Source organism: Hippopotamus amphibius, chromosome 6 (genome assembly GCF_030028045.1).
Source record: "Hippopotamus amphibius kiboko isolate mHipAmp2 chromosome 6, mHipAmp2.hap2, whole genome shotgun sequence".
Taxonomy (NCBI): Eukaryota; Metazoa; Chordata; class Mammalia; order Artiodactyla; family Hippopotamidae; genus Hippopotamus; species Hippopotamus amphibius.
In genome coordinates, this window is record NC_080191.1 from 25,409,202 (window position 1) to 25,423,010 (window position 13,809).

General features: G+C 39.0%; 2 protein-coding genes across 3 annotated transcripts in view; one reads left to right on the forward strand and one right to left on the reverse strand.

Annotated features, from left to right (window-relative positions):
* NT5DC1 (5'-nucleotidase domain containing 1) overlaps positions 1-870 on the forward strand; it is a 118,330-nt gene extending 117,460 nt beyond the window's left edge. For both annotated transcript variants that reach the window (XM_057739707.1, XM_057739708.1), the window contains one exon: positions 633-870. In XM_057739707.1, coding sequence (XP_057595690.1) covers positions 633-748 — 116 coding nt within the window. In that variant the 3' untranslated portion in view covers positions 749-870. The remainder of the gene's footprint in view (positions 1-632) is intronic.
* Positions 871-7,554: 6,684 nt separating this feature from the next.
* Positions 7,555-12,143, reverse strand: TSPYL4 (TSPY like 4). The gene has a single exon (XM_057739915.1). The coding sequence runs from the start codon at positions 11,532-11,534 to the stop codon at positions 10,290-10,292; it is 1,245 nt and encodes a 414-aa protein (XP_057595898.1). The 5' UTR covers positions 11,535-12,143; the 3' UTR covers positions 7,555-10,289.
* Between the last annotated feature and the right edge of the window lie 1,666 nt (positions 12,144-13,809).

The following is a 13,809-nucleotide window of genomic DNA, read 5'->3' on the forward strand; positions in this document are numbered from 1 at the left end:
CCCATCGTGAATTTTATATTCTCTCCCCCCTCTTGTGGCTCTGTGTGTGTGTGGGGGGGGGGGGGGTGCATGTGAGAGATGCTTATCATATGGGAAAAGTTGCCATATTGTGTATATTGGAATTCTCATTGAGCTATAAGCATTCAAAGATTAGTCTTAGTATTGGGCTGGCCAAAAAGTTCTTTCGGGGTTTTCTATAAGATGGTACGGAAAGAACTTTTTGGCCAGCCCAATAACTCTCTTATTACTGAGGGGTATGAAGATTATTAGTAAATCTTCTGAGTAAAGCCTTAGCAATCTTTAAATTAAAAAAAAAATCAGATGAGCATTCCTATTTTTATGTATTTACTTTTGTGTAGAGAGTTACTAAAAGAGTTTATTCACTAGTTAGAGCTCTGAAGAAAATTTGCAATATCTCTAAATGTAATTTGACTTAAATATCACTGTAAATTGTATAGGGAAGGATATCTACACTCTTCATTCTAGGTGCAACCTATCCAGGTGACAAAAGAAATATTGAAATTATGAAACTCTAAAAAATGTTTTATTATCAATGACTGTCAAATTTTTACTTGTTTGTATTTAAGAAAGGTCTTTTGAAATCTGCAAAATAATCTTTTTTTTTTCCCCAGAATTACCCTTGGACTACAAATTTACAAGGTTCTCTTCAGACAATTCAAAAACAGCAGGCTATTATCCAAACCCTCCATTGGTCTTATCAAATGATGGGAAACTGACAACCAAATAAACTATCTTTACTGAAAAATGAAGTGAAGAACCATATATGCAGCAAATGTACTGTAAAAATGTTAATTTTCAAAAACTACTGTAAAATGCTTTATAGAAACAAATTCTTAATGAAGTGACCAAGAAATTTGTATGTTTTTCCACAGGTCTCCTTTCTGTAGAGATCATCTGATACCCTACAACTCTCACTATCTTAAAATCTCAGTATCTTCAAAATGAAAAGAATCTTATTAATATTTTCTATACTAGTAGTTCTGAGATTAGAATCACCTGAGGATATATATACACACATATACATATATACATACACATGCATATTTACACATTTGCCTAGACCAGTGGTTCTCAAAGTGTGGTCTCCAAACCACTAGCGTAGTAGCACCTGCAAACTTGATAGAAATGCAGATTTGCAGGCCCATCCCAGACATACAGAATCAGAAACTCTAGGAATGGGACCTAGCAATCTGTGCTTAATTACAATGTGATTCACATTAAAGTTTAAGAACCACTGGTTAAACCATAACCTCCAGACATTGGTTTAATTGGTCTGGGGATACAGATGTGCATTGACATCTTTAATATGTCCCAGGAAAATGCAGTCAGAATTGAGAATAACTTAGCTACACCTGTTGTTTCAGTTTACAGTCAAGAACACCAAGTCTAGTAAGATTAAATTATTTTTCCAAACTGTCAGGTTTTATGCTATTTTTGTGGTTTCCAAAACAAGGAAATTGACATGCTATCTTCTCAGACCATACAGCCATAATATTACAGGGATGACAGAAGAAGCCAACTATTTCAGCCTCCAGTATTATCCATTAGGGTTTTTTCCCCCTCCTAATAATGTTAAAGGCTGTTTACTTCATTTTCATTCACTTTAAGGCATGTATTCTCAGTGGGGCAAAAATTGGTTCTTGGGGTGAAAAAAAAATCTTCGGATAATGCAATGGATTATGGTCCTCCATATCTCAACCCTACTCAATAAAGTCTTATTCCTTAGTACTCCTCTCATTAGGGAGAAATGCAATTTAAAGTTAAATTTGTTAATTTAATTTTTCTTCTAGGGCAGGGGATGATAATGAAAAAAGAGGTTGAGAAAAATTGCTTTAAGAGGTTTTATAGTTATACTACAATCCAGGATTATTGTGTTCTATGTGCTATGTATAGTCATATTAGTAACTGTTTGTTGCAAGATGTTTGGACCCAGATAATGTTTACAATATAAATTCCTGGCTACTCTTTATGCTGTATTTCACTCTGTCCATCATGGACAGTATCAGAAAAGACTGGTCACCATCATTTTACTTGGATTGTAGCAGAGAATTTAACAGATTGATGGGTGCAATGAAAAGATAAATATTATGTTAAATTTTTAAATGCTCAAATAATCCCAGACATATTGTGGGGATGAGTATCTCAGGGTAGGTAAACAGTTACTGAACAGTTACTTCTTTCCTCAGTCAGTAGCTTTCTTCAGTATCTACTAATAAATGTTAATGTCTTTGAAATTGAATTCCAAAATCTCATTGGAATATAATAAAGAGCATACACAATCAAGCTTAGGGCTGAAGTGAAAGATGCAGTTTCATGTATACTTTCAGTAGACATTTGATTTCTTTTAAAAAATAAAGCTATTTTTCCTTATGCATGTTTATTTTGTCAATGGCAAAGAATAATACATCTTTAAATGCTTATAAACTGCTATGTTAATATGAAAAATGAGAACTCCAAAATAAGTTAATGGCATTTTTTTGGTTACTGAGGAGTGAAAAAAATTCACTCAAGTCAGTTCTAGTCCTACTTTTACCAGTACCTACCAAAGAAATCTGAACAAGTTAACACCTAATCTGACCTCAGTTTTTTCCATCTCGTCAAAAGAGAAAGTTAGAGTTTATATTCATTTCCTCCCACTTTTCTAGCAGTCAGTCATTGCTTCTATTGAATGTTTTTCTGTTGGACTGTAATTAGACTTTTAAATTTTTTATTTGTTTCTAAAAAGTGTCAGTGTTTCTAATTATATATGGAGAGTAAAAATAATCATCAAAAATGGTATATTAAAAATTTAAAAGAGGCTATGAGAGAAGAAAAGCTGTATATTCTTTAATAACGTTACATGAAGTAAGAAAGCAGGAAAATTTTGTTAATGGACAGAGGACTTAAGTTTAATATTAGCACACAGGCCTGTGAAGCCAGCATCACACTGATACCAAAACCAAAGGCACTACCAAAAAAGAAAATTACAGGCCAATGTCTTTGATGAACATAGATGCAAAAATTCTCAACAAAATATTAGCAAATCGAATCTAACAACACAGCAAAAAGATCATACACCACAACCAAGTTGGATTCATCTCAGGGTCACAAGGATGGTTCAGCAAACACAAATCAATCAATGTGATATACCACATCAACAAAAGAAAAGACAAAAACCACATGATCACCTCAATAGATGCAGAAAACGCATTTGATAACATTAATCCATTCATGATAAAAACTCTTACCAAAGTGGGTATAGAGGGAAAATATTTCAACATAATAAAAGCTATTTGATATGACAAACCCACAGCCAATATAATCCTCAATGGTGAAAGCTTTCCCACTAAAATCTGGAACAAGACAAGGATGCCCCCCTCTCACCACTTCTACTCAACACAGTATCAGAAGTCCTAGCAACAGCAATCAGACAAGAAAAAGAAAAGGTATTCAAACTGGCAGGGAAGAGGTAAAATTGTCATTACATGCAGATGACATAATACTATATATAGGAAACCCTAAAGACTCCACACAGAAACTATAGGAGCTGATAAGATAATTCAGCAAGGTAACAGGATACACGATTCACATACAGAAATTGGTTGCATTTCTTTAACAATGAAATATCAGAAAGGGAATGTAAACAATCCCCTTTAAAATTGCATCCAAAAAAAAACCTAGGGCTAAACCTGACTAAGGAGGTGAAAGACATATGCTGAGAACTATAAAACAGTAACAAAGAAAACTGAAGATCATTCAAAGGAATGGAAAGATGCCCATGCTTTTGTATTTGAAGAATTAATATTGTTACAAGGGTCATACTACTGAAAGCAATCTACAGACTTAATGCAATCCCTATCAAATTACCCATGACACTTTTCAAAGAACTAGAATAATCCTAAAGTTTATATGGAACCGTAAAAGACCTAGAGTTGCCAAAGCAAGGAAAAAGAACAAAGCAAAGGGCATAACCCTCCCAGACCTCAGACAATACTACAAAGCTACAGTAATCAAAACAGAGTGGTATTGGCACAAAAACAGACATGAATCAATGGGACTGAATAGAGAGCCCAGAAATAAACCCTCACACCTAAGGTCAATTAATCTTACAAAGGAGGCAAGAATATACAATCAGAAAAAGTCTCTTCAGCAAGGGGTGTTGGGAAAGTTGGACAGCTGCATGTAAATCAAAGTTAGAACACACCCTCACACCATACAGAAAAATAAACTCAAAATAACTTAAAGACTTAAACATAAGACATGACACCATGAAACTCCTAAAAGAATACAGGCAAAACATTCTCTGACATAAGTCATACCAATGTTTTCTTGGGTCATTCTCCCAAGGCAACAGAAATAAAAGCAAAATAAACAAAAGGATCTAACCAAGCTTACAAGCTTTTGCAAAGCAAAGGAAACCATAAATAAAACAAAAACACAACCCTATGAAATGGGAGAAAATATTTGCAAATGAGACTTACAAGGACTTAATTTTCAAAATATACAAACAGGTCACACAACTCAACAACAAAAGCCTAGTTGAAAAATGTGCAGAACTAAATAGACATTTCTCCAAAGAAGACATACAGATGGCCAACAGGCAATGAAAAATCCTCAATATTGGTAATTATTAGAGAAATGAAATTCAAAGCTACAATAAGGTATTGCCTCACACTGGTCAGAATGGCCATCACTAAAAAGTCTACAAACAACATATGCTGGAGAGTGGAGAAAAGGGAAACTTCCTACACTATTAGTGGGAATATATATTGGTACAGCCACTATGGAAAACAGTGTGGAGTTTCCTCAAACTAAAAATAGAATTGCCATATGATCCAGCAATCCCACTCCTGAGCACATATCTGGACAAAACTATAACTCAAAAAGATACATACACCCCTATGTTCACAGCAACACTATTTATAATAGCCAAGACATGGAAATAACCTAAATGTCCACTGACAGATGAATGGATAAAGATGATGTGGGGTGTGTGTATGTATATATGCATATAGAGGTATACAGAGATATATATATAGATATATATAAAACAGAATGAAGTACTACTCAGCCATAAAAAACAATGAAATAATGCCATTTGCAGCAACATGAATGCAACTAGAGATTATCATTCTAAGTGAAATAAGCCAGAGAAAGATAAATACCATATACCACTTATATGTGGAATCTAAAAAAGATACACATGAACTTATGTACAAAACAGAAATAGACTCAGACATAGAAAACACTCCTGTGGTTGCCAAGGCAGGGTAGTGTGTTGGAAAGACAGTGGGTGTTTGGGGATAGCAAACTATTATATATAGGATGGATTAACAAGGTCCTACTGTATAGCACAGGGAACTATATTCGATATCCTGTGATAAACCACAATGGAGAAGAATTTTTTAAAAGAATATATACATATGTATAACTGAATCACTTTGCTGTACAGCAGAATTAAACACAATACAAAAATAAAATATACAATTTTTTAAAATCTGTTTAGTAAATAAAGGTCTTTTTGGTGCATTTACTCCCTTCGATGAAGGGAACAAATGCTAATTTCATTCATTATGCAGCAAACAATGATTACACATGTAAATTCCAGAGTGTTTTAATCTGTAACTGTGGAATCCTGTATTAATTAAAATAAGTGATTTTTTAAAAATCCCTTCAAAGACCATCATGAATGGGTTAATAACCTTCAACTGAATACTCACAGAAAAAGGGTTTTTGTTTTGTTTTATGCCAAATTTAGTACAGATGGCTGTGATATAGCGGAAGGTACCCTCGCTAGAAAGCAAACAACTTAAGTTTGTGATTTGCATCTTAGGCAATTTAGTTCAGCTTTCTGAACTGTTTTCTCAGCTATTTAAAAGTGAATAGTAAAACTGTCAGGATTATAAAGGTAACATAAGAACACACATGGAAGTACCTAATGTTATCTCAGATCTCTTCAGATTGTCAAGCCAGGGAATGTGTATCTGAGGCAAAATCGGAAATCAAAGGCTTAAATTGTGACTCTTTGAGGCTGGGAACTCGATTAGTAATATTGGTCATCTTGGGGGGTTTGTTTTTAATGATGAAAACTGATTTAAGGAAATGCTGTCAACTGGAGGTAAAGCAGAAACAAAAGCAGCAGGAGTGATGTGGAGGCGTAGGGCACCTGAGTAAGGAAGGTCAGAGATTTTGTGGATGTCTGGCCTGAGCTGAATACCCAGAAAAATAGAAAAGGATGCCCAAGGATATTATGTTAATATAGGGAAATTATGAAGTATGTCACTACTATTCAGAGGGCAATATGGCCCGAGAAGACCAAAATGGTAATATTTCTTTGGTGAAAAGGATGAGAGAAACTCTTAACTAGTTTGGAGGTCTGATTTAAGAATAATTGGGGTCTAGAATTGAGGAAGAAAAACAAAAAGGCAATACAAAGAAATGGAGCAGGGCTATATGAATTAACCAATGGGTGGTAAGCGAATCCTAGAGAATGCCAGTCTAATTTTATTAGACTAAACAGAAGAGAATCCATTTGTTAATTTGTAACAAATGAGTAGCACCAGCCTACTAGAAAAATGAGTACTATTAGTTAGACTAAAGCTGATAATAAAACAACAAAAATGACATTTTCTGATTATATCCAGAACAGGATAAAGAGATAATGCTTGAAACAGACGGTTGACAATGCAGAAATTAATCACTGAATTGAAAAATTAAAATGAACACTCTATGGGGAATTTAGGACTAAGATGGGTAAAAGCATGCAAAGAAAAACAGCTAATACTTAGAGTTCTCCAGGCCTAGAAAAATTATACTTCAGCAAATAGAGCTTGCAAATAAGAACTGCACTGAGTCAGCAAGTCTATTTTAACTGTATGTTTAATTAACAATCTCTAATTCAAATCATTAATTTTGGGCCATTTATGTCAAATTTTTTACATGGCTAAAAATATTCAGTGATTCATTTATGCAGACCTTGCAGCATTCATTGTTCTCTCTGCTACAGAGAATGAAGAAGTATTTATCTCCCAAACCTTCATATAACAGCTGCTGAAAAGCAAAACATTACTGGTAATTGACATCATGATGTCTGATGTCATCTGTTTCTAGACATTATATTTCAGTCATAATTTTTTTTGGTTTTCTTTCTTTTTAGAGCACCACATTGTTGTAGGAAAAGAATTTAAGTAGTACTTAAAGAATATCCAATGATTAGTTCTTCCAAAAGTGTATCTTAAGCTCAATAAAAAAAGAATGAGTCCAAGGTGGGATATAGTTAACATAAATATAAGTAAACAATGACCGTGCACAGAGACGTTTTCCACTGAAAACAGTATTTTAAGTAAGTGACAAAAATCAATATATGGTGTTTCAATTACCACCAAAAACTACACTAACTGTATAGGAAATCTGTTTATGTATATACACTTGGGCTTCTTATTTACCATTTTTCATGTAAAAAATCCTGGAAGGTGCACTACTGTCTTTTTTTTTTTAAGGTTCAGGATGATACTGTGACGACTTGATAACTTTAATGATTTTCGAACCATTTATTAGCCTAGACAAAACAGACAGCTTTATTTTTATTTTTTAGTGAAAACAAGAATACAGCAAAGTAACAGATTTATTTTTCCTTCGAGCACATAGGAGAAGACTAAAGTACTATCTTCGTTTAGTTTGACAGCAATTCTACGAGTACTTACACTGGTTAGGTACATAAGACGTCAAGTACAACATTTACTACTAGGCCAAGAAATATCAAGACGACAGAGTTATGTTTTTCTGTTTGAGAATACTTCCACAAGACAGCAACAATTTGCACAATTTCAAAGATCACATTCAAATTATATTTCTAAGAATAGAGCTAATATAAGAAGAGAGACCAGAACAAGCTGATATATTAGTGAATAATCATACAAGTCTTCAAACTGCACAGGAAACAAGCTTGATATTTTTGCACACATTCTCAGTTACAAGCAAAAAGCAGGCCTGTAAATGTCAATTTTGCCAGCAAGCAAAAATGGATAAAAGAATTAACAGGACTTTACTCAAACACAATGAAATAAGGAGCATATACCATTAACAGTTCACATATTCTAGAATAATACAAAACATTCAGACTTGCATTGTGTGTACAAAAAACTACTGGTGAATTCAAGGAGTTAGGAAAAACTGGGGGGAACCTAACTCCTCCAAGCATCCTCTAAACATCAACCACTTTCATTCTTCCATCTCTCCCGGGAAAAACCTCAGGGGCCCTCCCTCCTACCCCTGACCCTGCAGGGTTCCAGTCTTTCCTTTCTGCTTTCCCAAGCCCAATCCACAGCAAGCTCATTTGTTTTCTGTGATTTCAGTTTCTACAGCCTAGGACACCCTTCCCACTGCTCTGTGTCCAGACATCCCAAACCCCTTCACACAACTCCTTAACCCCTAGGAGGGAATCTTGGCAGCTCCCACAATGCAGACTGCAGCCTGCTCCCTCATTTATTAGGTCAGAAGCAGGGAAGGAAATGCAGAAGCTGAGGACTGAGAGCCAAGGATGCCAGGCAGTAGGACGGAGGCCATGGGACAACAGGGCAGTAAAAGAACAGTACAGAGGACAGGAGTGACCCTCAAAATGCTACCTTGGAGTTATTTCTAAGTGGTCCAAGGCCCAAAAAAGAATTTCCATGCTTAGAAACATGGAGTGAAACTAAGTTTTGATTGCCGTGGATCACAGCCTGCTCTGGGTCTGTCCTGAAGCCATCGCGATGAGGCCCTTCTGTCTCTCTCCTGAGCTTCCCAAACTAAAGCTCAAGAAAACACACACAAGGTTTTGGTAAATGGAGAAGGAAGAGGATGGGGTTGTCAAAATTGGCCCCAAAACACAATGCCCATAATAAGTAGGCAATTAACCTACAGGTTCCCCCTTTGAAATGTTTAGACTTTGCTAAAGAAAGTGAGGTGGAGGCATGAGGGTAGAGGACGGCAATAGGAAATCTGGAGTCCAATGCACAGTACCTTCTTCCTTCTGAACACAATCAAAAGGGACAGCAATTAAACAAAAAACCTGCTTTGCCAGTTTTATTTTCCACTTCTGAGCTGTAACTGCTTCTGAGAGGAAGGAGGAGGAAGGGACGGAGGGAAGGAGGGAGAGATGGAGGGGAGAGAGAGAGGGAAAGAGAAACAGATGCATAACAGGCCCCAGAGACCAGAAATACCTCTTCCTCGGTGTCCCCACCCTGGCAACTTTGTCATGTGCAGAATGGGTGCAGGAGGGGCAGAGAGGGGGATGCCTAGTAAAGTTGCCTAGATTAAGGGTGGTTTATTTGGCAAGGGCTCAAAAAGGCTAACTGCTGAGTGGACCTCCCACCAGCTTTGCTTTGAGCACTGTGATATTATGACTGCCCAACCTGCCTGACAGCTAATTGGGTTTATGGGTAACCATTTGGCGGACAGGGAAGGGGATAGTTCCTGTGTGCTGCCGAGGAGCTTAGGTCTACAGATAGTTCCTGAGGAGGAAGGAAATGGTGCCTGTGCGAAGCTCACCCAGAAGGCTGAGAGCAGGTTTGGGCTGGCCATATCACAGGCCTTCATACTCACCAGTCTGGTCACAATGCAGAGTGACCAAAGGCATAAGAAGACCAACATGATAACACAGAACATTTCTCATCTGTTACCTCATTCATGCCTAGTAGCCACCCACCAGCCAGCTGCTTATTCTGCCAGATAAGCAGCAGGATGGATGGCACGGACCCAGGAAGACAGCTGAAAACCAGTTACTGGTAGCCTGGAATGTTCAGTCTGGGTTGATGGCTGGCATCATCTATATCAGCTTCATCTTGTAGCAGTGAAACTCAAAGATCTTGCCACAGAGTACATGGGTTTCAGGAGAACAGCCAGCATAAAATCTGAAGCCCAGCTAAGTATCTGCAAAGGTATATCAAGCTTCTTTGTGGTAGATAAGCACTTTAAAAACTGGGAGAAGGCTATAGTCAGACAGGGCCCAGGGCATGCAAAAGAAGGCAGTGCATATCTACAGTATCATGTGCTTGGCATAGAAGTAGTGGAAGGCCATGCACTCGTAACATGTAACAGGACGCAGAACAGCAGGAAGGCTCAGAGGAAGAAGAGCATAGGCATATAAGCGACTATCTTGCCACTGATTTTTGAGGATTTAGAAGGACCAAAGGACAAAATAATCCAGTGTGAAAAGAAAGTAAATGGAAGACTGCATGCTGTTGGCTAAGCACAGGTCCAAGAGGAGCTGGTAAGGAAACTTATGCAGGAGCTTCTCACAAGGGCAGGAGTTAACCAGACTGGAACCTGAAGGTCCTGGAGCTCTCCACTGGCTGCCTTGCTGGGTCTCGAAATCCTCTGCGGGGCCCATCACCCATCAGGTAGTATTGGAGGGGATTGGGCCACAGTTCTGCTTTGATAATCTCTGCAATCCTGTCGAATTCTAGGAGGCTGTGGTCTGAGAACCAGTTGAAGAAACTGGGAATAGTATTGCCTTCCCGGTTCCTGTGGATATGGGACTGGGGGTCTTGGCCCCGGTGCCAGCGGATTGGAGTGGAAAGAGACACCACCCGGCCAGAGGATCGGCGCTCATATTCCTTGACAAGCCCCTCATTTCGGAAGTAGGGGTTGCTCTGAAAGATGAACTTGAATTTGCAGCCTGCTCTGGGGTGTTTAAGCTCCTCCACTTCCAAATTGATCATATACCTCATCATGTCTTCATCTTGGCCACTGATCATAGGCGACAGCTGGGGGTGGTTGCGAAAAGCAGTGACCCAGAAACCTGGGATATTCTGGATAATGAAACTTCTGCGCTGCATGTGGAGCCTTCGCATACGGCCAAACTTGCGCTCCAGCTGAAGGAAGGCCCTGTCAGCCTGGGCATTTACATTTGACAGCTCCTGATCGATGGCCTCTAGCGAATCCATGCAGTTATTGATCTTCGGGGCCCTGCCCCGGGCCTCCTCTTTCGCTCCTCCTACCACCTTTTTCTCCTTCTGCATCACCTTCTTTTCCTCCACCACCGCCTCTGATACTCCCTCTTTTTCCGCTGTCGCTGAAACAGCGCACTTTTTTACCGTCATTTCTTTGGCTTTCGCCCCCGGCATCATCTGAGATCCCAACCTCCCTGCGCCACAGGCTTCTAGAGCCTTCTCGACAGCAGGGCTGCGCAGCTCTCTACGCGGACAGCCATTTTCCTGGCTACTGTCGGCTGTCACTGAGGTGGAGGCAGAGGCCGCCTCCAGGCCCTCCGTGGAAGCCGGAGCCTCTTTCTGGCCGGCTCTGGGAGCTGCGCGGCCGCGACTCCCAGCAACTCGAATGCGGAGCGCAAGGCCACAGCCCGCGGGGTCCCGGGGTGCGCCTCCCTCTGCGGCGGCCTCCAGGCCGCCCTCACCTGCGTCCGCCATCACCAGGGTCGCCTCGGTCTCCTCGCCCTGACACTGCTTTAGGTCCGGATGTCCTGGGGCATGGTCGGGAGGAGCGAGGCCGCAGGTTTTCGCGACCAGGAGGCTGTCGCCCTCATCCACGCCGCTCATTTTGGTAGAAGTCAGACCTGCCGGAGGTGAGCGTCCGTTCTCCTCCGCAGAAGCCTCGCTCCGCCCCTCGCACCACCCCTCTGGTTCCACTTGGGGGGACGCTGCTATGGCAACCTGTCACGTGGGGGCAGTAACGTCTTAACCTCGCGCGAGAGTTCGTTGCGCCTTGTGATTGTGCTAGTCAGTCAAGTGTTTCTTTGTCTTTGTTGCAAAATATTAATGAATTTCGTCAGTCGGGAAAAAAACTTGGTTTACGTAAATGGTTGAAGAGCAAAGTCGAGCAAGGGAGAACTGTGTTAATGTGGGTTTCTAAGGCTCTCAGTGAATTTCTAAGGCACCTAAACTATTGTCTTTTAAAATACTCAAGAGCTAGGAGAGGTTAGTTATTGTCTGTTCAGGTCAGGCCATAGGGCTTCTCTTGTAAAGTGGATTCAGCAATTCTCAGCCCTTCTTTAACGTAGGGATTCACTGCTATTACCAAAGAATTGAGATGAGCAGATTTTAATTTTTAAGAAAAGTGTTGCTGTGATAAGTGTGATGATTTTAAAAAATTAGGAGCAGCTAAAAGGGAAATTTCTCTCATCCTAAGGACATAATAAAGGATTATTTCAATATGCCTTACAGATTTTAAAGTTTATGTACTTTGGCAAACACCTTTGAAGCAATTGGACAATATTTTCTCTTCACTTTTTATGTGTATATATATATAAATTTATTTTATTGGCTGTGTTGGGTCTTTTCTGCTGTGCGCGGGCTTTTTATTTGTGAGTGGGGGCTACTCTTCTTTGTGGTGTGCGGGCTCGTCATTGCCGTGGCTTCTTTTGTTGTGGAGCATGGGCTCTAAAGCACAGGCTCAGTAGTTGTGGCCAGGGGCTTAGTTGCTCCGAGGCATGTGGGATCTTCCTGGAGCAGGGATTGAACCCATGTGCCCTGCATTGGCAGGTGGATTCTCAACCACTGTGCCACAACCCAATATTTTCTCTTCACTTTTAACTGTTGTAAGTAGCAAAATGTATTTTCCTAAGAAGTGACCCACACACGTGCAAGGGCTCAATTTAAGCATTACTGGAAGAAATGTAATCAGAGGTGGTATTAGTTTCTAAAAGTATACATATTATTAATTGCTTTCCCTCAGGTTATAATCTTTATCTGAAAAGAGTTCCTGCTTCATAATGGCAGTGGGCATGGAGCCAGCAAATTTGCGGAAATTTTCTTCTGTGATAATTCACTGCAGGGCAGAAGCCATGATCAACTGTTTGCAGGCACTGGAGTTATTAATAGTATTAATTAAAATATTTTAAGTAACATTTAAAAGTTAATGTTAAAATATTTAAGAAAAATTGTTTATTCGGGTCAGTTCATACAATTCATTTGATAGTGATGTCACTACTATCTGTTCTGTTTGCTGAAGTTTGAAAATACTGGTATTAATCCTTAGGAAAATGCAACAAAAAAGGAAAGCTTAGGTTTTGCATATTTTTGTTTAACATCTTAAATTCATATTAGAAAAATGATTATAACTCTTTGTAATAGAAATTCCACTATAAAGCACCCCAGATTATGATCACTTTCAAATAAGGAATCAGAAGAGATTCCAGTGAGAAGTAAAGATTTAGGGAAAAGGATTTCGAGAAAATCAGCAGTTATAGACTTCTGGTGAGGGAAGTAGTGCAGACTTGGTCCAGCTAAAAATGAGGGGCTAATGGAAAGACATAGGCAGACATTACAGAGAAACAGCCTGTCATGTAGCTTCATAATTTAGCTCACAAAAGTTTTCCAGAGCTTCCATAAACAATTAAGATATTCAAGGACAGACTGTCCAGATTGACTGCTGCCAGCTAATCAGTTATCCCTTTTTTTTTTTAAATGTGCAAACAAGATTCACTCTTCCCAGACTATAATTATATTTTTCTCTCTCCTCTTTTAATAAATCCTGTTTCTGTCTTTGTGGGGTGAAATCAATCTACTGATTTACCCTCCATATAAACAAGGAAACACCATGCTACAATTAAGTGGCTTTGTGTTTTTCTTGACACTACTCTGCCTTGTTTCTTTTCTTAAAGAATCTTTGCACTGCTGAAGGATTCATTCTCTTGGGCTATAACATGAGCCAAGAGACAGAGAAGCCAAGAGACAGAGAAGCAGATGCTGAATGAAAGTTACTTTGCCATGCAGGAGAGCTTGCTATTTGTAACAGAAAATTAGAAAATTTACATAAGGCTACTACCTGTGAACTTTTTTCTCTTGTTGTATGTACCAAAAATTTTTTGACTAT